We start from the raw sequence: 26,483 nt of genomic DNA on the forward strand, positions 1-26,483 counted from the left end.
CATGTCAACTGTGGACAAAAAATCGACAGACAGAGGCATCATAGTCTCACTGTTAAATTACGTCTGTTCCTAATTCTACTTTCCTTGAAAAATTCAATTTCACCAGCAGAGAAAACGATTTGGAGGTAAACTTGGTTGCTTTGGGTCTCCGCTGCACATTTCACCTGCTACTTTTGGATTACAGTTATTACTTTTTGATCCAACAGTGCTTAAAATAATGGAACAGACTTCCAGCTACTGACTGACATTGTTTGTTCTTCGTGTAGTATTTATCTGGTTGAACGTCTATGAGCTAGAATTTCCAATCTCTTTCTATCTCTGTCCTTATTACGGATATTTGGTTATTAGGTAACATCTGATTTACTATAACCTACATTCATACCCACAAGGCTGAATCAGAGTTATGCTTCTCTCAGACATTCTTATAGCTGCATTTCCCCAATATTTTTCTATGGCAGCAAAATAAAAATGCTGCAATAACAAAAGCCAGTGACTCATGCAAAGGCTAGTAAACCTAAATGAACAGCCATATATATATATGAGACTCATTAGTTCACTGGAGCAGCTATAGCTAGTAGACTCCCTCACTCTCTCTCAGTGATTTGGTGGCCCTTGGTGCACAGGTAAACACATGAACTCATCACATCTCAGTGCACCTCTCTTCTGATCGGAGCGCTCATGAACAACAGGCTTTAAACAAAGGGGGCAATGTGAATGCGTGACGTCATGCAGACCACGGAAACCATGTACGCAAGAGACGAAGAGGTTCTTACATTATATTTTGAATTCAAATGTAACACTCTTCATGGATAATCCCGACTACCTGAACTGCTTTTCTCTTTTTATGAAGTCTCCTTGAGCCATTTATTCTCACTTTCCACACATGTAGTCTGCAAGCATGCATCTAATTTGGCCTCAGTATTCAACTTTTTATTCAAGCAAATGAGAAGTCACGTGCAGTAGCTCCACTTGCTTTACACAGCAGGTATTGGAGTAAATGCCAGTAGCTGAAGAGGAGAATGCTAAGATTATTGTGGTCGATTCTTTATGGGAATCAATTGTTTGATCTCACACAGAGTTGTTTTGAGAGAAAAAGGGTTATTAAGACTCTAGTAGATTCAATTTGGAAACTTTTGTGAAATAATTTGGTGGCCAGTATATTTAAAAAAGTAGGCTACAAATGTTTGGTGAGTCTGACAGACAAAGCTATGCAAAAAAAAAATAAAAAAATACATATATATATATAGATATATCTATATCTATATATATATTAAATTTGGACCATTATACCATATACTCTGTGTCATTAGGACATTTGGCTCAACAAACATGTAATGACCCAAATGATTCTTATTACTATACATACTTACAACTTCAGTATTTGGTCGATTTTATAACCATAAAATCATTTCCAAAGCATTTCCCAAATGAAATTAAGCATATTTCCACACCAGGTTAGAAGAAGAAGAACACCATGTCACCACATGCAGTCTTCTCATCTCATCTGCTCATACACACTTTACAGATTTCTGTGGACAAAATGAAGCAATGAGTGAATACAGCCATCGGTTAATTCATTGTCTAAATGAATGTGGAATTGATTGCTATATTTCTCCCCCCCGATCTTAAATCTGTTATTATAACGACACAGATCTTGATTGATTGTTCGACTAACGGGATGCCCATTACCCAGCAAACTCTTCAAATATAGGCAGAGCAGAAGAACACACCACGCAGATCAGCATGGAAACAGGTCTGCTCGCTTCTCTCAGCTGGGGATGGGGGGGGGGGCAGGGCTGAACAGCACCTGGGTTTCCCGGGTGGCGGGTGTGGGGTGTCCCATCTGATCCGGGTATAAGAAGCGGTCACTCCTCAGCGGTCAGCAGCAGTGGACGTGTGCGTGTCTCTGTGTGGAGTTATGGCTCTTTTCATGGACTCAGACTTCTCTTTACTCAGGCAGAACCAGCAGAAAGACATGACGGATTTTAAGGCGTTATTTGGAGAACAGGACCACTGTAAAGGTGAGCTCAGGATCATTTAGATCATCACTGAACAACGTTTAGTTTTTTTTCTTGCATCTTTATGCCCTTGATACTTTTCATGGTCAGCTCCCTGTGATCACTTTCACTCGGGAAACCACCTGCCATGCCACTCTTTTGCATGAAAAGAATTGGTTTTTTGCAGCTACTTCGATCAAATACATCACACAAATCACAGCAGAGATGAGGCCGACATGATTGTTATCTAAATAGAATTTAAAAAAAGTCACAAACAAAATCTAAAAAATAAAACAAAATATGAAAATGAATCCAAATCGCTTCTAGATGTTTGTTGTTTGTAATTATCCTACAGGAACGCATGACTCGGTGCGTTTCGACCTTTAAACGTTGACTTCTTTCCTCGCTCCCTTTTTTTTCTCCCCTCTTCTTCTTTATTTTATTTCATTTTATTGACATGCATTTTTTTTGTTGTTTGTTTTGTTTTATACTGACTGTTTCCCTTCCCTGTGTGATTCCATTCTGAGATGTGCGGGGGGAGAGCGCGGCGTCCTCTCCGGAGCCGGACAGAGCCGCTGGCTTGATGGAGGGCCAGAGGAAAAGGAAGAGGACCATCTTCAGCCGAGCCCAGCTGTCTGAGCTGGAGCAGGCCTTCGCTGTGACTCCCTACCCGGACATCACCCTGAGGGAGAGGCTGGCCGCGCACACACACCTGCCCGAGAGCAAGATACAGGTGAGTCTGCAGCTCCAAACCCCTTAACACTAAGGTTAGAAAAGATCCATATGCTTCTGTAGTGCAGCCCACCAAAAGTGTAATTAGTAACAAGACATTGCCATGTTCCACAGGTGTGGTTCCAAAACAGAAGAGCCAGAAGCATCAAGACTGGGAGACACCCTAAGTCCACCAAGCCTGTCCTGGGAGGTAGAGGGGTTGTCGACCCCCTCGACCCCCCCTCTGGCCCTGTGACCTCTGCCCTCCTTGCCTCAACCAGCCTGGCGGACATATTCAGGCCAGAGCAGAGCCACTCCTGTGAGGATGCCCCACAGATTTATTCCGACTGGATCCAAATCTACAGCAACCCGGTATCTTCTCCACCATCTTCCTCATCCCTCCACCCGCAGCCCGCGCTGGGCTCCTCAAAACCTTCAGAGTCTCGTCTCTGGGAGGAGGAGCAGCACCACCAGCGGCAGCACCTGGGGCCGGCGCTCCAAAGTTTCCTTCCTGGTTCATTTCCTCAGCCCATCACCAGGCAGCCTCACCACTCGGCCTCCACCCGCTCCTACCAGGCCTTCAGGAACTTCAAACCCCAGACCATGGCTCCACCCGGGGCTCATCAGACCGTGTACGGAGGCAGCGCCGGAGGTGGAGGTCACACCTCTGTAGACCAGGTAGTCCCTTCCCACCCTCAGCCGGTGTACTGGGAGGTAACTCAGAGCCAAGGTCACCACCACCCACACCACCACCACCATCACCACCCACAAATGGGACCACAGACCTCTATGGGCTACATCTCAGACCTGATCTACAATGCTGCTATTGTCACCAACTTTCTGGAATTCTGATCAGTCCGGACGTGGAGCACGAACAGTGGGAAACATTAATAGCTACTGTAACTGAACAGGGCTTCTATTTCTGTCAGTATTCCCCTTTACACCACCTCCTGTGTCTACACCTGTTCGCTGTGTTACCAGAGCAGGTTGCTCCTCAGACCTCTATATGCCACAGAGTTGTTTTCAAGTTGTCTTGTTTTTTTTTTACTGTGTTCCAGTCATGTTTTAAATGTGTTTGGCAGTGATTTGGTTCAATCCACCGCAGTTCAACTTACAGTACTTGGCTCAGTTTTCAGTTTCAGTGTGCAAAACTTGAAATGCAACACTAAATCACATGCTCACCGCTCAGAATACAAGTTTCCGTGCTGATTACTGAGCACACAGTGATCTCTGTGCTCATGTCAAATGAATGGCAGTGGTGGAGAGAGAAAAAAACTTCTGTCAAATGTAATGTATTGATTGTCTGTTGGTGTAAATTGTGGTGTAATGTCATAGCCATGTCTTCGAGCATTACTGTAGCTTTCTGTATTTTAGATGATTAGACTTATGAGTGATGTAAATGTCTGAAGTCTGGTGTCTTGAACAGATCGACACTGAACATAAAGAGTGACTGATGCAGTCAAGTACAATCACAATCATCATTTTGTCTTGTATGAATGTAAGATCTACTGTAGTTTAAAATCAGACTTTAGACTACTTTATCTACTGTTTATTTACAGCGATACAACATATCCAATAAATAAAATGAAAGCTTTCAAAAGTCATTCTTACTCTATATTATTTCAAATACTGACTTCTGCTGGAATGTCACATTTCTTTCTCATCGCTGTTTCTATCATTTGGAGGAAATTACCACTGCAGATGGTGCTTTGATGAGGACTGGCTACTGTTTGACAGCATTTTTTATTTCCCAACAACAGTGATGCAAACTCAGCGCTGAACATATACGGGCAATGTAGTACTGCCCTGATAAATGTACTGTGGGATGTTTTACCTAATTTGATTTGTGTGCTCTATGAGATTCTGAGTGCAGCGTTTTGTGTTCAGAGTTTTGCTAATTGAAACTGAGCTGTTGTGAACACGGAGCCAAAGCAATTCAAATAAGTAATGCGAAAGGGTCAAGAGTCAAGCATTTATATGCTCAGGACTCGTTCCTGCATGCATCTCGTCTCATTTTGATGTTTTCTAAACAAATAAAGGACTAATGGAAGGATTCGTAGATCAGCTCACTCAGTAACCCGGCAACTTGTCTTCCCAGTGGAACCACTGATGTACTTGACATGGATTCTTCTCGCAGATGCCAGCTCCTGTTTTCCTTCTCTAAGCTGAACCCTGGCATGTTTAATGCTGCGACCCCACGGGTATTATCTTTCAAAACATCATGATTAAAATGATTCCTTGTGGTAAGATAGGAATAATTATTTTCTAAGTCAAAATATATATTTTTTTCATATCTCTCTGTGCTGTAAGTACCAGGAGGGTTAGATGGACAGAGGGAAGGAAAGAAAAATGAAAAATAAGAACTAAATTAAAGCCCAGAGCTCAGGGTCTATCAGCTTACAGGCTCTGTAATTCTGCCTGGATTTAAGTTTGGAAATATTACATGAGAGGTATAATACAGAGGCAAATATGACAGACAGTAGCGCACACTGCTCGTCCAGCGCTGGACAGAGACCTCTGCATATCATAATCATCTTTAATACCGAATAATCTTTCAATAAACCTTTAATCCGGGTGTCAAATCTCAGATCTTAGGAAGATACTTTTTTTTTTGTATTCCAGATGTAGTTACATCTTTTAATCTTCCCACTGATATGACAGGACTTAATAAGAAGAGGATATGATAGTTTACAAAAAAATATGAATTCATATCTGGAGAAGGGATCAGAGAAAACAGATCTTCTGTGTCGTACTGGAATTGTTTTGAAATAAAATACAAGGTGTTATCGCTCTTCTAGCACAGCTACTGTACCTCTGGGGTACAGTAATCGCTTGTTTTTCATGTGTTGGGTGGCTCTATAATTCACTTCAAACCAGATACAGTAAGCACAGATCAGAAGACGATTATTACCACATCTGTCAGGTGGAGATGGATGATAAAATAACAGCATTACTAACTGATGCCACAGCTGGCGTGTTATTTAGAAGAGTCAAAACAAGGGCAACTACACAGCAAAATAAAACAAACAACGTGACAAAATAACTCCACTCAAGGCCCACTTATAACCTTTTTCCAGGGCTTTCAACCATATCTCAAGGTCTTCATTGGTGGATAGTTTGCTCAGTTGAGAATGACAAACTACTATTTGTCAAACTACTCTTCCCAAGGTCAAGAATGAACTTCCAGGATCAATTTAAGCAAGGAAAAAGTAACTGGCTATCACTAATACTGCTCAGCATTACATTTTGAGTATTGATGAAAATCATATCAAATCACAGCTGAAAGGATACGGGTGGTGATATTCTGTATTTGGCTTATTGTCAACAATGAACGGACCGGTATCCAAATAACAAGTATTGTGTGCGTATCCAAAGGCCGGTATATCTTATTCCTCTGTGCCATGGAGCTCCACTGTTGTCCAACAAGTCTTGGTCTAAAGCCATGCTCTGTCAGGCTGTGCTAGACACAGAAGAGCTTTGTGTAATGTTCCCCACCTTAGTTTAGCATGTTAGCATGCTAACATTTACTAATTAGCAATAAACACATTAGTACAGCTGAGGCTGATGGGAATGTCGTGAGTTTTGCAGGTATTCGGTCATAAAGCAATGTATTGGACACATTTCAATTTTGGCCTGATGATGGCGCTAGATGGAAAGTTAGGGATCACCGAAGTGATTACAACTCATCCTGTGGGGATGAAATTTAATGGCACATGAATGAGTGACATGTTCCTTCATTACCATGAACACACACACTGCAGTTTATGTCGACTCAATCCCACATGTGCTGTCTTGCTGCTGTAAATACTCACTAGAGCACCAAATGTGTATGGGCTATTAGTCTGCGGCTAAAAATAGTCCCCAACAAACGCACGATTTCTTCCTGTTTGAGTAACGTTTGCTAAAAACTACAGTGCCCATCTGCTTTAGGAAATGACTTTCAAAAAATGAAACTTCTGTGACCCGTTTCTTAAGTTTTTGTCTTTAGCAGAAATGAATGTGTTTGGGGTTGAGTGGCACAGACAGTGTAGGACATGTAAGAAAAATATAGAATAACACCAGCCTTACCCTTTTAATGTTTTATACATCTACGTTTATGGGCCATTTTTAGGTATTTTAGCTCTCAAACTAAAAGCAGTAACTTGCAGTGAAGTAATATTTAAAGTTCCAAAGTGTCCTCACAATAGTGTTTCCATATCTCCTGAAGAAACATGTACAAAGTGCGGATGAGGAAAGTGTACTTTATCGGGGGAGGTAACACTAACTGGAGGATTGTCAGCTTTATGTATTAGCTTCAGTTAGTGCTGATGATTTTATTGAACACAAAAATATGATTACATCTGAGAACAGAATGGAAGGAATCATAGGTAAATGAACAGATTGTTATAGAGCAGTGCCAATGAGAAAGAGGATGGAGGAAAAATATGAAATACAAAATAACTAAATAAATATCACTCGTATTTTGATTAAATAAAAAAGTCTGAGCAGGTGGAATGTCAGATAAAGCTGTAGTATTTGACAAAGTCAAAGAACAGATATTCTGTCATTTTGAACCAATTTTCTTTCTTGTAATGTTACAGCTTCCATTTAGTGCTACTAGTGTCATTGATTTGAAAATGTTCACTAATTTTTACCTTACTCAAAAATTCCACCAATTTTCCCGTCAAATAAAAAGCAAAAAGTCCACAAGTTTTCACGGCAAAGGGAGATGTCTGTTCTGAATCAGTAGGCTTGGTGGGGCTGCCAGAATTCTGCTTTGAGGGCGCTTACAGTTCGCTGGTTTTGCATAGCTGCTATGGTTCCCCTAGTTCTCCCTCCATGGTCCGGACCAGCACGTACAGCTCAGCAAGCCCGACTACAGACGCAGCGATCACAGCTGATATTACTCGCTGGGGGAGAAAGTGCCAGAAACAAAGTTAAAGCAGGACACCAACTCAAACGCAACTTAAAGAAGAAGACATCAGAGACACCTTTCAGTGTAACGCAATCCGACACAAAAACATCACAAAATACAGCCTCCAATATCACCTCTCTGACAGTGTCCACAAGAACTGAATAGGATGTGCTTTATAAAGGCAGGAGTGGGTGCAGCAGGGCTGTGGAACTGATTTGCACTGCATGTAGCTATGTGTACCTAAGTGGCTCTGATTGTATAGTGACCATGTAAAACTGAATCTTCTCTTACCGCTGCAGTATCAGTGAACAGGTACTGACTTCCCATATACGAACAGGCAAAAGCAGCAACGACTGTGACCAGGAAGTTGAATATGGTCACCACCAATGCTTTCACTGACTGCACTGGAGAAAGAGGAGAGAAAACAAGTTCAGAAGATGTTCATTTTCAATGTAATGCATGTATAATTCAGCCTCTGTTTGCTGGAATTGTGATAATATCATAAGCATTGAAATTGTAATGAGATATTAAACAGTACACGTGTACCACACTAACTTTGCCGTCCAAAATCTGCTAATGTTCCATTGCGGCTGATTTCCTGAAGACAAAGAAAGATATTTATTACATAGTAAAATATGTGCAAATCTTAAATTGTGCCTAGTAAGTAAAATGGTCTCCCTAAAAAAAATCTGCACTGTATTCCTCTGAAATGTAGTCAGTGTGTTCCTTTATCAAATGCCACGTGTCACCATGGATGGACCCAATGTTGTCCTCATGCTGATATGATCCTGAAAATATCCTATTTTCTCCAGCTTGGTAAAAACGCTGTGGGTTTTAAGGCTGCAGTGAGTCTCACACCGTGATTAAAAAGGAGACAAGCTTTAACAGTGCAGTCAAGTATGTGACAAGATCTCTATATTAATATACAGATACATAGTATATTTCTATAACACAGTCTCATAGCATGAAATCACATCTTGACCTTGATAAACTAAAGACGAGATAAAGATGTTTTTAATGTTAACATATACAAAAGTGTACCTGAGTGTTGACATTACGTGTGATTCTGTTGTATTCCTCATTGGCCAGTTTGGCTTTGATCTTCTCTAGACGTGCCACTAGCTCGGGGTTCTGCAGTAGGAGGGAAAAGTCACAGTTGTCTGCAGCAGAGGTTTGGTACAGGTACTGATGGTATTGGTTTTATATTTAGATCTTTGTATCGCATATATAGGGATATAGGGATAAGTTGCAGAAACTGGACTCCATCGTCTAATTCCAAGTCCCTGGGTAGTCTTTGTCACCTCAAAACGTAAGTGAACGCTATTTTAAGTAGGTAGACAGCGTGTCTCTGTCTCTGCAGCATAACACTAATGGATGTGTTAGAGGTTAAACAGACAAATATAATAGGACAAACTAAGGCATGTCCATGGTTTCACTTACTCTGGGAGGCTTCACGACCTCAGGAAGGTGCAGTGAGCTATCCTCCAACAACTCATGCAGGTAGAAAGGATGCCCTGGTGAGAAACAGCCATGAAAAATTGTTACACAGTATATTAACATTACATATCACAGGCATGGCTTCTAGAATGAATTATTTTATTGCAGAACTTCACGTCAGAACTATTTTGGTGCCACTCTTCAGCATGGGTTTGCTAAAGATTACATGCTGACTTTTTCTTGTCTTTTAGGACAAATAACACAATCTGTTCAACTCTCTTAATGCTTCATATCTACTGTACATTAGCAAAGCATTTCTACTAGACTTTTTTAAAGTCAGAAACATATAACCAACCACCAATTCGATTGTATGTATACAAAATATTAGGAATGATTGTACATTATTGTTACTGAGTCAAAATACTGTTAGAATCAATAAAACGAAGCTGTCCCGTAAAAGGACCAACACATCTGTAGTCTGTAGAGAAAGTTAATCATGTTACAAAACCTACTCCACCAGACTGTTTAGAAAACAGTATCATTAGTAAGTTAAAGAAACCGTCTTTACCTTCGTCCTGAAGGCATTTCTTGAGTTTTCTCGCTGTACTAAAGGACAGAGTTGTTGGTTCTGGTTTTGCAAGAGTCTCCTCCAGTTCTTCTCTCAATCGTTGAGGCAGAGACGAGTCAGGCTTTTCTAATAACTCCGTTACCTTATTTCTGAATGTATCCCCGACGACAAATGCCGAAGCCATGGTTTTAATCCAACTGACTCTGATTTTGTGCGACGCAGCTAGATAATCTAGATAAATATAGCCTACCTTTTGTCAAGCTTGTTTCCAGTCAAGCAAGAGGTGCCAGTGTACATATGCTTACAAGAAAAGGCGCCACAACTATCTTTAACTGTTTTTTATCATTAGTATACATTGAAATTCAGCGTTTAACAGCTAACAACAGCTAAGGGGTGAATAAAACCAAGTAAGCAGCCATGTTGTTTGCCTTGTGACACAATGACGCATTCGCCTCTCGCTCACATGACCAACTGTGTGAAAATGTATTTTAAATTGCGCATTTTTGCCAAATCTCATTAATAATATTTGTAAACTGTTACTGTTAATGATAAATTGACAATAATGTTTTATTCCGTATTCAACTCAAATGTTGCGTGCTACAGTACACGTGAGCTCATTTGGTGCTTTCATGGTCTCCTCATAAGCTCCTAAAGCCAAGAGTGGAGGATGTTAACAGGCGCGACGGGCAATAAAGGGGTGAGAAACAAAACGAAAATGTAAACAAAAGTAGTTTAGTTTTTGCAGCCTGTTGTTTCACTCAAATCCCGTGTCACATCAGTACTTATTTATTGCTCACGGTTTAACTGGATCAATGAAAACGTCACTGCTCACTGTCAGATAATGATAACAATGTAAGCAAGCGGAAAACCTCACAATGTTTTTAATCACTGTTAGAATAATTTACAGACGTTATGACAGATAATTCCCGTCTATCTTAAAAGAATAAAGAAAAGCAAGTTTATTGTTTGTTAATCCGTTTGTTGACGTTATTAGGAATCTTCAGTGGTTCCCTGAAAGCAGCATCAGTACCCTGCTGTAAATGCGTGTGTGTGATCGTGCCAGGGCTCAGGGCTGGAAAGATGGCGGCTTGTGCGTTACGCCGTGGTTTGTTGAGCACTGTCAGTAAATACAACAAGAAACATACACAGAGAATACTGAGTGTCGTTGACAGCAGCAGCGGGTTTGAGGTTAACAGACCGCGGTTACAATGCCGAGCCTGTGGACTGCCTGGCGGTGTTCAGCAGAGGAGGTTCATGTCGTCACGGTAGGAGACGCAGCCAGTGTCCTCTCCTGTTAATGCTAACATGCTAAAGGCTTTAACGTTAGCTAAGTAAGAGTTCAAGATGGCACCGTAAAGACACTGGCCTCGTTGTTGTTGTTGAATGGACATATGCATCGAGATGGCGCCTGCATTATGAGCATGGTGTGCAAACATGAGCTGACATTTAGCAGCAGAAAAATGACTAAAGTACAGTTGTCCTCTGTTGCTCGTTAGCTAGCAAGGTAGCTAGCCAGCATGGGTTGAGCAACACTTGACAGTCTGATCTGACTAACTCCAACCTGCTGAGTCGATGCATGTTAAAGCACACTGTTAGCTAAAGTTCACACCCACCGTGGAAGAGTTTTCTTGAGTTATTTTGGAATTTTAAGAAAGATTATCATTAGTTTCATGGTTATAATCCGGTAAAACTGATGCAACATTCTGTAGATTATCTAACATACTAGTATAATGTACAGATGCGTGACAGATGAAAGGGAAAACCGACATGAAGTGTCTCAGTGTGGAGTCAGGCCACCACGAGCCTCCAGAACAGCTTCAGTGCTCCTCGCCAAGTCTGTGGAAGTCTACTGGAGGGATGAACACCTTTCCTCCACAAGATGTTCCCTCATTATTATATACAGCCTTTATTTAATCAGGTCATCTCACTGAGATCAAGATCTCTTGCAAGAGAGACCTTTACCTGAGGACAGCAGGTAGAAAAAAAAACAAACATAGCCAGATATAACAAATAGGCATGTAGCATCAGAGACGTCACTAAATACAGTGGTGTGAAAGTGTTTGCCCCCTTCCTGGTTTCTTATTTTTTTGCATGTTTGTCACACTTAAATGTTTCAGATCATCAAACAAATTTAAATACTAGTCAAAGATAACACAAGTAAACACAAAATGCAGTTTTTAAATGAAGGTTGTTATTATTAAGGGAAAACAAAATCCAAACCTACATGGCCCTGTGTGAAATAGTGATTGCCCCCTAAACCTAATAACTGGTTGGGCCACCCTTAGCAGCAACAACTGCAATCAAGCATTTGTGATAACTTGCAGTGAGTCTTTTACAGCGCTGTGGAGGAATTTTGGCCCACTCATCTTTGCAGAATTGTTGTAATTCAGCCACATTGGAGGGGTTTCGAGCATGAACTGCCTTTTTAAGGTCATGCCACAGCATCTCAATAGGATTCAGGTTGACTAGGCCACTCCAAAGTCTTCATTTTGGTCTTCTTCAGCCATTCAGAGGTGAACTTGCTGGTGTGTTTTGGATCATTGTCCTGATGCAGAACCCAAGTTCGCTTCAGCTTGAGGTCACGAACAGATAGCCAGACATTCTCCTTCAGGAGTTTTTGGTAGACAGCAGAATCCATGGTTCCATTTATCACAGCAAGTCTTCCAGGTCCTGAAGCAGCAAAACAGCCCCAGACCATCACACTACCACCACCATATTTTACTGTTGGTATGATGTTCTTTTTCTGAAATGCGGTGTTACTTTTACGCCAGATGTAGTGGGACACACACCTTACAAAAAGTTCAACTTTTGTCTCATCAGTCCACAGAGTATTTTCCCAAAAGTCTTGGGGATCATCAAGATGTTTTCTGGCAAAAATTAGACGAGCCTTAATGTTATTTTTGCTCAGCAGTGGTTTTCGTCTTGGAACTCTGCCATGCAGGCCATTTTTGCCCAGTCTCTTTCTTATGGTTACCTTTCTGCATGTGTTTATTTTTCCCTGGCTATGTGCATGCACCATGCGACACACACTTTTTATTATCTAAGTGCAACAGACTGCAGTTGTAAATTCTGACTCTCTGTCCATGTTGCTGCTATTGTGGCAAGTTATCACATAGACCAATAAGGAGTCCCAGAAAAATGATTTAATAACATTTAAAGATGTAATTTAAAAATGCCAAGTAGAGAGAATGCACAAGATTGTCTGTTTAAATCATAGCGGTAGTCCAAGTACAGATCCCAGCACAGTTAGAACTAAATCAACCACTATATGTCTATCACTATATGGTTCTCAGAGACAAAATCTGACTTTAAAGGGTGTCCTTGTCCTTCTGTGTATCGTTTTATTTTAGGGATCTGAACTGTTTTGTTAGGTTATTGTGGGATGCTGTTGTAGCTACAATTAGCACAAACTCCAATATAATTTTGACTCAGACTGCTACATAAATAAAACTCACCTCACACACCATGACCAGGCAGTTTTTTTGCCTCACTTAGCCTGGACATGTGATCAGAGCTTACAGACTTAGTGCTATCATTAGTAACATGTTGACTCTGCACACTACTGATGATAATTTAGTAACCCAGACCTTTGCTCTAAAAAGTCTAGATTTTCGGGGGGGGGGGGCAATGTATGTCAGCTGCACACTTAACTTTTCTGCTTGGCGTTCACACCAGCAGCAGTGACTTGTGATGGAATAAAAGGGACTTGGCTGTGGGCCAGTGCAGAGAGAAACCAGTGGGTCTTCTTGATTCTTTAGCTGCCTTCATCTGAACAACCAGAAAAAAGGTGCTGTGAGAAATCAGGTCGGCTCATGACAGAAAGAGAGCGGCAGAGTGTGCTTGTAAAATACAGCCTCTGTGAGAGAGCGTTAAAGTGGGTGTTAGAGCTGCAGCTATCGATTATTTTAGTAACAGAGTATTCTACCGATTATTCCATCGATTAATTGAGTTATCGGATAAGAAATGCTTTTGCTTTATTAAAGAGCAATAGTAAATATGCAAAAGAGAAAATAAGACAGGTCTCTTAAAATGAACAACTAATTGGTTTCATTTTTAGAAAAATCTACTTTTGTACTGCTTAAATTGCCTACAATAATATTATCTGTCAAAACTAAACCCATTTAGTGCCTTTAAGAGCCAAATACATTCTGGGTTTTAAAGAAAAAAATTCCGAAATGCAAAAACAAACACCTTTTGCTTTAAAAAAGGTTTAAATTCTTAAGTTTCAGAACTACAAGTTTCAACCTAACTACAGCTCAGACGTAACGTACGCCTTTACTGTCGTCTTTGTGGCATCTGTAGGAGGCAGAAACGAGTGGGCAGGACCTGAGACTGTCAGGATGGTAACATGAATGAAGCTCAGGCGTTCACAAACTGCAGCCTTTTATTTTCTGTGGTTAATATCTTGAACAAAACCTAGCTAACTTAACATCATAACTAGGCACCATATTGATTTACGTTGTTAAGTAGCCATTACATGCAGCCACAATGAACGTAGCCTGCACTCTTTACTAGCCTTCATATAGCTTGTGTCGAGTCGCTCTGTGGACTGGATGCACAGACTGCTGAGATGCTGAAGCAGAGACGCCGTGCTGTTGTGGTCGGCTGGTTCAGCTTTACAGCAGACACGCTGTGCAGAGTTTTCATGGACACTGTCTGTCTCTTCTCTGCGGCCCTCGCTACTTTCTCTCCTCCTCCTCTTTGTAATCCGCGCTGTCAAATCACACCAAAGACGCTCTGAACGTCTCTGATCACACACAGCGTCAGTGCGTTGTGCGACAGTAATAATCATCTGTGCGAAACAGTGCGCTGTATATAGTTATGTGGATTAAACAAAGCTTTGCCCCGACATGACAGCTCAGTGGTACAATGACCTGCCTTCACTCCTCCAGTATAGAAGAAAAAGGGTGATGTGAAATCGATCGTTCCTGTGCTTATTGACAGGGCAAGTTGTTGACCAGTAGTAGGTGTTGGCTGAGGCCGGTTCCAGGGTTTGCAATGGGTTGGCTATATTTAGATCTGCTTATCTCTGGCTGTGTATTGACATTTCTCAGATTGTTACAGAGGTAGAAGCAGAACAGAAGAGCACGAGTGGTGTATGAAAAGTTCAGGGAAAATATTGGTACATTCCTAGGGCTTTTGCATCATTTATTGAGATCTATAAAGTGTTTTCTATTATACCAATGGGAAACATTATTTTTATGTTAATAAAATTTAAACAAGTCAAAAAGTAGGGTGTGTTAGGTATGTACAAACAAACTTTGTTTGATCAGACTGTCAGTAGGAAATCATTTGCCGGTGTTACACCGAAGGAAACGAGAGACAAAGTAAACAAACCCACGCTGTAGCCTACAGGTCATGGGCCGACAGCAAGCTGTTAGTGGTATTAAAGAGTAAGGACCACACCAGCATCTAACTGAACCCATGTGATATTTGCAGGTACGTTTACATGCTGTTTAATGTGCTGCATCTGAGCAGCTAATTAGAGATCTAGCCTGCAAACTGACATTAGTAATGGGCTTTTCCCCAGTGACTGTTTGGTCGCTCATTCAACAAGCTACGGTGCAAGACAAGATGTGTGTTCATGTTTGTGAGTTAGATAAGAAGGAGACTTGAGCAGGAAAGCTAACGTGGGTTGTTGTTCAAAGTTTGTGGCTCTTGTGTTGTGCAGCAGGATGCTGTCTGGCTCAGTGTGACCATCTGCTCTGCCTACAGCATGATAGAGCGCTGACGTTACTGCCTTATGCAAGATTTTATTGGCTGTATCGAAATAAGGTCTCCATCTATGTAGACAGAGAGTCGAAGTAATGCAAAACTAGAGGGTGCCATAATGACACAATACGTATAAAATATAAATTTGTCCCTCTTGGTTTCTGATTTTTTTCTCAAAGGGGAACACAGTGATTTACAGAGCAGATACGTGCTGTAGCAGACCAAAAAAAATGCAATTTCACTTCACTTATACCATATTTCTCATAGTAAAACCAGGTTACGTTGTGATTATTCTTGTGCAATACACACATGATACGAAAATAACCTGAAATCAACCTCCTGTGTAATATTAAATCCCCCTGTCCATATATCCACCTCATTAATCCCCATTCTTCATCTCTGTTTTGAAGATTAGCTTTGCAGGGAGCAAAGAAGTACGCGTGTTTTTTATTTGACGTGACCAGCTGTTGTCGTCAGTGGTAATATGTACTGTAAGTGTGTGTGTGTGTGTGTGTGTGTGTGTGGTGTTGCAGGCCAGGACATGGAGATTAGGTCGAATGGTATTCCTGTTTGTTGACATCTGACAAGTCGAGGTGTTTTATTCAATCGTGTCAAAGTTGTGATTGAGATTACGACTGAAGGGGGCAGCAGGATGTTCCCTCCTATAGGGATGAATGGAAATCGCCTCTTCTCTTCTTAACCGTGGGATTTCCTGTTGAGGCTCCTCAGAGACTTATGGGCTGTTTGTCCATATATGATGATGTTTTGATCTCAGTCCCCATGTTTTGTATACAAACACTGTAAGTTTGTGATCATATATTTTTCTTTTAATGGCTAAAGTTGGTTTTACACACACACACAAACACACACACACACACACACAGGGTCCAGTGTGTAATGGTGTTGCCTGATTTGGCAGGAACAGGCCTGAAGGGAAGATTCTGGAGACAGTAGGAGTGTTTGAGGCTGTGAAGCAGCACGGCAAATATGAAACAGGACAGGTAAGACTCTCATACTCACACACACACAACACACACACACACACACACACACACACACACACACACACACACACACATCAAATCACAGATGGGCTTGTCTAGCTCATACAAACCTTCTCCCTCATTAGAAAATCATTAAATCAATTCTAGACTTATTTTTTACTAATCTGGTCTGTTTTTATGTTTTGAGAAATCAGTAAGTTTTATATTGTTATGGTAGCACATTTGCGAGATCCTGTCAAGTGACTGTAATCCCATGTAATTTATGCTTCTTTTTTTTTTTTTTTTTTTTTAAACCTCCTACAGATATAATCTCACAGCAACTCATCCCATTTCTCCTTGTTGTTGTGCTCTCCTCAGCTGTTTCTCCACAGTGTGTTTGGCTACAGAGGCATCGTCTTGTTTCCTTGGCACGCCCGACTCTATGACAGAGACATCACCCCTCCCATGTCTGACAGGTAAATCTCCACCTCTGGCTGCAGACTGCACCAAACCAGCCCTCGTTGGTTTGCGGGTGAGACTTGTATAACCTTTTGTCTCTCTTACTTTCTTCTTTCAGCAAACCTGAGCCCCCAGGAGCCCACGGCTCCAAGGAGGTGAAGGGGAAGACTCACACCTACTACCAAGTCCTGATTGACACTAGGGACTGCCCTCACATAGTATGTCACTATATGTTACATTTCACATACGTCTATATTGTCCCTAGAGAGTCCAGACAGGCAAGCAAGTTCAGTTGATGTTGTGTGGAAGCTTAATAACAACAGATCATTTTGGAATCTCAGCCATGTTGCCATATTCAGTATATATACTGCATTTTTTTGAATGCTAAATAATGTTGTCCATGGCAGGAAGGTAAAGCCTCTGAATCATCACTGTCACCATTTAACACTAATACTAACACTAGTTTAAAATCCAAACAGGAGTCCTTTACTATCTCCCTTACCCGTTTTTTAAGCAACTGACTACCTGTTCACATATACTGAGTCTCTTGTTTCAACACATGAGCCTCCGTCTGGAGGAGAAGGCCTTTTTTTTTTCTTGTACAATCCATGTGTAAGGTAGACAGCCAGTCACCAGTCTAGAACACACACCAATTCTCTCTCCCTCGATGTGAACAACAGCAGCGCAGTGCAATGAGTGGAAATGTTACAGGAGACGAAGCCCCCACTGTGGTGTAATCTAGCTGCTGCTGTTGATTAGTGTGTGAGTCACCAGTTGTGTGACTGTTGGCTTGTGTTGTGTTTGACAGTCTCAGAGGTCCCAGACGGAGGCAGTGACATTTCTGGCCAACCATGATGACAGCAGAGCCCTGTACGCTATCCCAGGTATGTAGCCATATACAGACTGGCCAGGACGCACAGACTTCACTGATACATCATTGATGGGCCATATATATATATATATATATATATATCCCATTTCTAACAGTTTTGAATGGGGCATTTGTGATAAATGAAAAAGATGGAAGATATCACCATCCTACTGAGGATATGGTCCAGGATATGGTCCAGCTCAGAACCCAGTTTGTTAATTCCACTTCAGGACAAAACATTCAGATTCTTACTTCTTAAAAAGTTCAAGTTACATTTGGCTCAGTACATCAGAGCTGAGTTGATCCCACATAGCAGTTTAGCTCCCTTTAACTTCCCATTTGAGTTGGTTATATTTAGTCTCTGTTTCATCCCCATGTGACCATGTGTCTGTGTCTTTCTTCAGGTCTGGACTATGTGAGCCATGAAGACATCCTGCCCTATAACTCTGCAGAGCAGGCCCCCATTCAGCACGAGCTGTTTGAGCGCTTCCTCATGTACAACCCTGCCAAGTGTAAACACTCTTCTACAGTCTCCATTATTCTTCACACAAACCTTTTGCAATGGCCAGGGGGTTACTTCAGTGACCATGTATATACACAGCCAAGTTTCTACTGTAATACATATAGTGAACATATTTTATCCTGTACTAGTGTTAATTGCACTATTGTGATATCATAAAGTCATAACATTATTTTATTCCAAGTTAAATATTGTTTTTATAAGTAGTAAATAATACATCTCTGTAAAGATGACTAGTGTAGTTCTTGCATGCATTTCATATGATTAAAATGATTTTTCTTTTATGCGCCAATATCACCACCCACCAGATTCATAAAATAATGTATTTCATGTATTTCCCTGATATACAACAAGTCATATGTAGTTTCATTTTGGTTCAGATCTGCTATAGGCACCATTGACATTAACCAGTGACATTGTAGAAGTAACAGAACACTGTTCTAGTAAATATTTATGCATTTTGTCTTCCTGTAGCTCCTCCGTTCACGGCCAGAGACACCCTGAAGGCGTGGCAGGAGAAGAACCACCCCTGGCTGGAGCTCTCAGACGTCCACAGGGAAACCACCGAGAACATCCGAGTAACCGTCATCCCCTTCTACATGGGCATGAGGGTAAATGACCAGCGCAGCACTTGCATGCATAAAATATATCGGCGTAATACCTCAGAAATATGAAGCATAGCCTGTAGCCACAGCATCAAGCTTGTTTACTTTGCATTGTGTCATTTTGGCTTCTTATAGCCTTTTCCTGTTTTAGTTGGTTCTGTAATCTTCTGAAATACCAATGGAAATTCTTTCTTGTTCTCAGGAGGCCCAGAACTCCCATGTTTACTGGGTGAGTAGCAGATTGTTTTATCTGTGGGGAACATCATGTGGAGTGGTCCACAAGGACAGCCACAGTGGGGAAATTAACACCAGCTACAAGCCAGGCACTGGAATATTTCATGGTTACTCTTAACCTTTCCTGTGCCAGCAGACTCAGTGTATTAACATGTCTGTGTGTGTTCCTGCAGTGGCGGTACTGTATCCGTCTGGAGAACATGGGCAACGAGGTGGTTCAGCTGAGAGAGAGGCACTGGAGGATCTTCAGCCTGTCAGGAACTCTGGAGACGGTCCGAGGACGAGGAGTCGTAGGCAGGGTTAGTACAACACACAAATGCAGTATCCAAGACCACGACCATCTGAAGCTGGTGTCAGGTTACCTTTTTATATCGCAAATACCTTTTTTTAAAATATCGCAAATTTAACAGAACACTCAAACAAAATACTGATAAAAGGTTGTTAGCTGAGTGCCAAAAACATACTACCATACCATACTACATACCAAACATACCAACCCAACTGGCAGCAGCAGATGGCCGCCCGCCCTGAGTCTGGTTCTGCCAGACCATTACAGACCATTTTATGCTAACAAAGAATTATACAATACATGTGGTGTCAGATGTCACTGCAAATAAAACTTCAGAGTCATCAGTGTTTTTCCTAAGATTTAATACTTTTTGTTTTCCAATATTTTTTGGAGTTGTTTCACCACCCACAATTAATTTAAATTGTTTTCTAGCTGTGAGCAGCTCCTCCATTTCCTTTGTGCATTGCGTTATGGGAGAAGAGTGTTCATCAAAAGCACGCACACCATATTTAGTATGCATTCTGTCTGCTTTGTGTCTTCATTTTGTCACTTCTCCAGTGTGATCACTCTACGTACTGAAAACCTGCTTAGAATCAGTATGTTGTATCGATGTGGGACACGGCGGTTGTTTTTATCTGGCTCCAGAGCACCTGCACTGTAGACATAACTGGTGTAGCTCTACAGATGATGCGTTGTAACACAGATGTGACAATCACAAATGCAAAGATCACATCAACAGTAGTCACAATAGTAATGTAAACCCTGACTAATTAGTGTCTTGCACTTTGAAACGCACAGATTTTGTGTAACCTCGTCACATTATACTCGTCTTTGTGTGCTGCCACAGGAGCCGGTGTTGTCTAAAGAACAGCCAGCCTTTCAGTACAGCAGCCATGTGTCTCTACAAGCCCCCAGTGGTCATATGTGGTGAGTTTGCTCATTCTTGCATCGGCTTTCTGTTACAGACATCCCATCTCTGCTACATATTCTACTATTTAGTACATCTTCTAAAGGCTTAACATTTTCCATCATACATCATCCCATGTGTGCAATATTCACCAGTATTTCTGTTGGGCTCTGCCACTAATTTACTGCTTGCAATAGTGTACTCATTCTGTTATTTGCATTTAGGGGGACGTTTCGTATTGAAAGGACTGACGGCTCCCACTTCGACGTTCGCATTCCTCCTTTCTCCCTGGAGAGCAACAAAGACGACAAAGCACCCCCCGCAGGCTACACGTTTTAACTGCGAGTAGTCACCTCCCACCTGTGAGGCCCCCGGACGCGGTCAGTCCTGGTCCTGGTCCTGGTCCTGTCTGGGTTGTCTAGAATTGTTCTCCTCCTGTAACGTTGCCTCAGCCTTCAGCATAAGACTAGCGTGAGTCAGGTTATGCAAAGGGAAAATATAGCATTGTCTAGAGCATCCAAATGCAGGCCCACCTTGCCTTTTTCTGCCAGAGTGCACCCAACAGCAGTATGTCATTGATTAAATCATATAGGGTAGAACCATTATTGGCAGTCCTCTGCGTCTTCACTCCATGTTGTTTTGAAGAGACATGCACAGTCTAGTGGAAGAGAATTGGGAGGTAGGGAGGGGAGTTAATGTTGCCAAGCTGAGCTGGACATGTTGTGCATCCAATAGTTGAAATATTGACCAAGCTGTTTTTATATTGGGAGTGTTTCCTGCTGAGCTCTGGGTTCATTAAAAGAGCAACAGCTCCAGCTTAGCTTTATACTGAGGCCTCAGTCAACAAGTAAGCCATCACTTAAACTACATGTTTCAAACTCCTCCTTCCTTGATGATGATCTTGTTTGAATTTATGAAAACATGACATTACTTTTATCCTGGACCTTATTTTCCTGTTATGTTTTTTAAAAAAAATGATAGTACTGCCCTATCACACTTTAGTTATTTCAGTCGTCGGTGGGCCACTTACGTGAGGGAAATCGGATTGAATTCTGAGCTGGTTACAGTGCTGAAGTATTTGTTTTGCTGTTTTACAACAGAAGTAAAGTGGATGGAATTGGGGTTTGTTTGACACTGATCAGCAGAAAAAAGACTCAAATGTCAAAATGAAATAAAATCTCTACAAATGGTCTTAAGTAGAAAATATAAAACACAATCATTTTTACGTTCACCCCCTTCATGTATTTATTTTGTAGATGCCCGTTTGGCAATAATTATAGCCTTCCACAGTCTGCGAACTTCTCCACTTCAGAACATTAGTGTTGTGGTTCTGAAGCCTTCCAGGGCCTCCTGACGCGTCCCCATAGCATGATGCTGCCACCGCCAGCCTGTATACCACGTTCACGTCACGTGGGCTGGATGGCAGAGATGGAAATGTTCTTATGTTAATGACTTGCGAGCGTTCACGTCATCAAGATGGTTGTATGATTAGAGTTGGTTGTTTGAGGATTAAAAATACTGCTCATTGACAATATAACACTATTTATTAAAGTATGTTCTGTATTATTCTTAAATATTATTATTATTATTATTATTAAGCCCAAAGTCGGCTGTACGAGATTTCAGAAAAGTGTTTCCCAGTTGTAATTACAACATGGATTTTAATGTGAATGCTATTTACAAGTTAGAAATTACGATAACTCCCATAAGATGTGAATGCAGCGTTAATATGGGAATGGTGTTGTTCTTTTTGTTTGGGGGGGGGCACACGGGACTTAGCTGTACTCAGTAGTGTTCAGTGTCAAATGTTCTTGAATCCTTCCTCTGAGTGGTAATTTGTGGTAAACCCGTCACAGACTTGTGTGACTGCCAGGAGCGAGAGAAACCAGCCATCGAACCTTCCAGTTACAGATGTGTTTAACCCTACAATCACTTGTCACACCTCGACTACACACTGATGTCTACTCAAATGATAATGCAACTTATGAAAACAGTTAGCTGCTCCAGCTATAATGTAGGTGTGACACTGTAAGGGATTGTGAATACTTAAACCATCAGTTATCTAGTAATTCTAATTTTAATACTTAATTTAGATCATTTTTGCACTTGGTTCCCCTTTGACATTTAAGTCCCATTCTCTTGATCAGTGCTTCAGAAACTACATGATTACATTACACTGTGATTTAAATGTTGTGAAAGATTCGAACTAAAAAAAGTTAAGCGGGCTGAATACTTTTTATAAGCAGTGAACTATATGTGTTGACAGCCAAAAAAGGAATCCTTTGCTGAAGAGGAGGTGAGGGTCAGGTCAGTTGTCTTTTGAATAACAAATGCAGTATAATTAAACTAAATTGTTGGCAGCCAGTATTGTGGCTAAGAGGAGTGTGTGTGTCTGTGTGTGAGAAACGTCTACCTTCACTGCAGTCTGCTCTCTGTAAAAAGCTGAATGATGTCTTCATCCTGTGCACACATGCTGGATGTCTTTCGTTAAGGCTGACTGTTTGACTTTGCAAGCTCTGTGACAAGAAAAGTTATCAGCCTGAACTTTCTCTCTGGTAAAGTGGGGAAAGAAACCAACATCTTGGTTTTGATAAGTGATTTGAAGTAACTGTGATGGTTGAAATACTACTGTAAATAGAGATGTAATTAAAGGCAAAACTAATAAATATACCTTTTTGAAAAATACATCTTGACATTTCTTGTGTAAGTGTTCTGTTTTTTGTTTGTAGCTGTCAGTCTTAAACATGCAAGAAAGGCAAATACAGATGCCGTCTGCACATGGAAAGAAAATGTGCTTTTGGTTTTTTAAATCTGTTGAATGTGTTTTAATCAAAGCTTGCAGTTGTTGTTTTTTTAAATTTCCTTTTATCAGACATTGAAAGCCAGTATATCTAGTTACTCGTCATATACTATACTATTGCTACTACTAATTTTAGATATATTTCATTTGATTATATATTTCGACTTTATCAAGGTCCTGTGTGTTACATCATTATAATTATTGGTTTAATGAATTCCAAACAGTCACCGCCAGAGGTCAGTGCAGTCCTTTCCCCGCTCACTGGCAGTATGTAGATCAGTAGTATGTGTACCATGTGATCACATTTACTGCAATGTGCGCTGCTAAACTTCTGTCCATGTCATCTCTTTAATAAAATGGACTGGTAATTATACTTGACTGATATTTTCACCTACACTTGATGGTCAGGTAAAAATGCATTATATAGTATGAAAATATATCCATTACTTTATCCTAACTCATGTTAGCCTTTTAAATACATAGAAAAGACAGCTAATGTGCCTGTGTCTCCTCTATGCAAAAGACCAAACTAGATAGGAAAATCTGCCAGTTTAAAATGAACGTCGTCCTGCCTGTTGGCTAAGACTCGAGGCCATTTCGAAATGAGTATTTTGCATCTAGTTTTCTATGCGGTAGAATCCAAGCTCCTAACTTTTGAGCCCGGGTTGTAGTGCTGATGTGGCCTACTTCTGCCACAGTATGCTAGCCAGCAGCACGCATCAATTAGTTTAATTTGTAGGATTTATTAAAAAAAAAAAAACATTATTTTTAAATAAATTGATACTTCAGCTATATGCCGATTTTACAAGAAGATCACGCATGATTTTAAAAGGTATGAGTCACCTTGATCAGATATGTATATATATATATAATGTGCGGAAATTAGCAATGCAGCATTTAACTGACTCGTTAATCGGTACGTCGCCTTCACGGGGAAGACGGAAGCGTCGTGTCTAGGAGCTAAGAAACTGCAAACTTGGCGGTGCAAGATGCTCGTGCTGTCCCAGCCCCCCTCCCTCCCCGTCATTCTGTGTGAGTAGGGAGGACTGGAGCTCACGTGCACTCGCTGCGCGGCCCCCGGTACAGTTGAACACAGGGTGCGATACATAATTCAGTCCCACCAGGGGAACACCTCAGTCTCTCCTGTCAAGCCGCGGAGCTGCAGCCTCCACACAGCCTGTGGACCGAGACGCCGATGCGGCTGTTTCCTGCTCCGGAGCGGATGGAGAATCAACCTTGGAGAAGGACGAACGCGGTGTTTGTTGCGGGTTGTGCATGACTTCCAGCGGCTGAGGAAGGACAGGGCAGAGCCAGGAGCAGACAGACAGACAGACAGACAGGGGTGATCTTCAGGAGACGTAAACATTGTCATGCCCTGCTTCATGCACCGCGTCCCCCGATCCGCTTCCTCCTCCTCCTCCTCCGCTGCAGGACAGAGGGCTGTGTTTTAGAGGAGATCAGAATAAGAAGATGACGCTGTTGTCGAAGGTAAATATTAAGGTGAAGTTGTGTTCGGGATAGGAGGCTCGGGCGGGCCACGCTCTGCACTGTAGGGATCCTGCATCCTGACTTTGCTGTGTCCGTGGTTTGCGGCCATGCTGCAGGCAGCATCCCCCGACCTGTTCCCGACTTGAGCTTCACTCTCTGGGATTAACAAGTTCCCAAAAGCAGAAAATTAGTAGTTCCACTTCTTAATGTTTTGGAGTAATATTTAGAAGGCTACTCTTGGAACATCCACTCCTCTGAGTAAGTGGATGGTAATGAACATTTTTCATGAGCATTTTGAAATTGCTTCACATTTCAGCCCCAAACTGTAGGCTGTTCGAAAGGTCTGATCAGCTGCAGACATTTTAATGAGCAAAGTATCTCAAACGTTAATCGAACCTGCCTCTGCATGACTGCTCGGTGGGACCAGTCTTGTTATTATCACAGTTCACATTAACGCAGCACCATGGGTGCCAAGCAGACCAAAGGCCAGGAGCCTGGAGGGGCCAGCCCTCAGCACAGCTGGAAACGGACGCCCACCAAGGAGCGGGGCGACATCTTGGCTTCCCTCATGCTGAAGTCAGGGGACCGGCTGAGCCGTGGCGGGACGCCGCCGCCCTACCAGCGCCGCATCGGCATGATCCAGGAGATGATGCTGATGGCCAAGCAGGGCAAGCAGGACGAGGCCACAGAGATGCTCAAGACACTCCGACAGGTAGCTGCTCTGTGTGTGTGTGTGTGTGTGTGTGAAGGAGTGAGTAAAGCTCTGAGGGGTCACGGGTTCACATTTCTAGCACAAGACCACAACATCCTCGATTGGCTTGTTTCTTTTCTTTTTCCTTCCTCTATTCATTTCTTTCTGCATACGCATGTTGGTTCTTCCCCAGCTGATGTCATCACTGATGCTGAAACAGAAGCCAGGCTCAGACTGACTGACTGACTGACTGTTGACACACCGACTAAACTGATTCAGCAAGTGGCTGCCTACATTACTGATGAACTGACCTCCTCTCTGGCTGCATGAGCCAACACGAGCCCCCCTGGCTGGCTGGCTGGACCTGTTGTGTTCAGCCTGGCTCTGCTGCACTGGTACAGCGTGGAGACTGCTACGATTTATAGCCTCTCTCTGTCTTTCAAGACAGCGCTTGGCTGGCTGCTGCTGCTGCTGCTGCTGCTGCTGTTGCTACAGAGAGAAGGGAAAGCCCAGCAGCAGACTGAAAGAATCTGGTGTGGTGAGAAACAAAAGAGAAGCAGGAAAGGGAAAATGCCACCCGTTGAATTGGAGGATTTAGAGAGCTGTAAAGAAAGGGAGCTGCTGAGCGTAACAGGAGTGAAATTATGAAAAGTAACACATTTGAATAGATGTTTATCATCGAGATGATAATGAAATGGAGAGAAGATAGTGAAGGGAGAAACAGATATAAGCTTTCATCCCTATAGACGGCACTGCACAGAATCCATATGCTGCCAGTGTTCACTGTTTATCCCTCTATGACTCAACCACAGGGAACAGAGCCTCCAGCTTATACGTACACGCTGCTTTCACACTTTATTGTTTGGGCTTTGGAGATTTTTTACTACTTACAGTTTTCTGATCAAATCCATTTAGATTGTAAATCCTTGAATCAATGGCAAAGAGTGGAGCAAAGCAAACAGGATTAAAGGCGAAAGACACCTCTCCATCCATCATGGTTAAGAATGGGGGATTACCATCTCTGTCACTGCTCGATTAAACTATAATACCTCAGGAGAGGAGACTCAGTCTCCAGTCTGAAAGTGAGCAGTAAGCACTGATTCTGTGATTTCCAGGGCAAAACACATCTAGGTTAAAACTGGGCTGAATCTGGTTGAAAAAGGAATGTCTCTTTATAGTGCTAAAAAAAACAAAAACCCAGCCAATTAATCGTTAAGTCAATCAACAGAAAATTGCAGTCTCTTAGGTTAAAATGCCAAACATACGCTGGTTTCAGCTTCTCAAGTGTGAGGATTTGCTGCTTTTCTCTGTTTTAGA

The 26,483-nt window shown here is 41.8% G+C and overlaps 4 protein-coding genes across 7 annotated transcripts in view; 3 read left to right on the forward strand and 1 right to left on the reverse strand.

Moving 5' to 3' along the window:
• Positions 1-30: 30 nt before the first annotated feature.
• On the forward strand, positions 31-7,122 carry sebox (SEBOX homeobox). The gene is made up of 3 exons (XM_044201873.1): positions 31-2,021; positions 2,525-2,730; positions 2,844-7,122. The coding sequence occupies exons 1-3, from the start codon at positions 1,919-1,921 to the stop codon at positions 3,558-3,560; spliced, it is 1,026 nt and encodes a 341-aa protein (XP_044057808.1). The 5' UTR covers positions 31-1,918; the 3' UTR covers positions 3,561-7,122.
• tmem199 (transmembrane protein 199) lies at positions 4,250-10,504 on the reverse strand. 2 transcript variants are annotated; one of them, XM_044201874.1, is made up of 7 exons: positions 9,858-10,212; positions 9,608-9,756; positions 9,043-9,116; positions 8,644-8,733; positions 8,158-8,200; positions 7,894-8,006; positions 4,250-7,597 (listed from the first exon to the last, which is right to left on the reverse strand). In XM_044201874.1, the coding sequence occupies exons 1-7, from the start codon at positions 9,902-9,904 to the stop codon at positions 7,502-7,504; spliced, it is 612 nt and encodes a 203-aa protein (XP_044057809.1). In that variant the 5' UTR covers positions 9,905-10,212; the 3' UTR covers positions 4,250-7,501. The 2 variants fall into 2 exon arrangements, with proteins under 2 accessions (XP_044057809.1, XP_044057810.1); XM_044201875.1 differs by having other exon boundaries at positions 9,608-10,504.
• A 183-nt stretch (positions 10,505-10,687) lies between these two features.
• On the forward strand, positions 10,688-22,872 carry poldip2 (polymerase (DNA-directed), delta interacting protein 2). 2 transcript variants are annotated; one of them, XM_044201870.1, is made up of 11 exons: positions 10,688-10,872; positions 16,239-16,320; positions 16,681-16,778; positions 16,880-16,979; positions 17,570-17,645; positions 18,037-18,144; positions 18,627-18,763; positions 18,960-18,986; positions 19,165-19,290; positions 20,128-20,207; positions 20,412-22,872. In XM_044201870.1, exons 1-11 carry the CDS (start codon positions 10,688-10,690, stop codon positions 20,524-20,526), a joined length of 1,134 nt encoding a protein of 377 aa, XP_044057805.1. In that variant the 3' UTR covers positions 20,527-22,872. The 2 variants fall into 2 exon arrangements, with proteins under 2 accessions (XP_044057805.1, XP_044057807.1); XM_044201872.1 differs by having other exon boundaries at positions 16,245-16,320.
• Positions 22,873-23,004: 132 nt separating this feature from the next.
• The window catches only part of lrrc75a (leucine rich repeat containing 75A), a 58,333-nt gene continuing 54,854 nt past the window's right edge, over positions 23,005-26,483 (forward strand). Inside the window, exons 1-2 of one of the 2 annotated variants that reach the window (XM_044201869.1) lie at positions 23,005-23,351; positions 24,103-25,187. In XM_044201869.1, coding sequence (XP_044057804.1) covers positions 24,939-25,187 — 249 coding nt within the window. In that variant the 5' untranslated portion in view covers positions 23,005-23,351; positions 24,103-24,938. Of the gene's footprint in view, positions 23,352-23,432; positions 25,188-26,483 lie in introns of those variants that run through there. The other variant, XR_006378523.1, reaches the window with a different exon arrangement.

Source organism: Siniperca chuatsi, linkage group LG7 (genome assembly GCF_020085105.1).
Source record: "Siniperca chuatsi isolate FFG_IHB_CAS linkage group LG7, ASM2008510v1, whole genome shotgun sequence".
NCBI classification, from domain to species: domain Eukaryota; kingdom Metazoa; phylum Chordata; class Actinopteri; order Centrarchiformes; family Sinipercidae; genus Siniperca; species Siniperca chuatsi.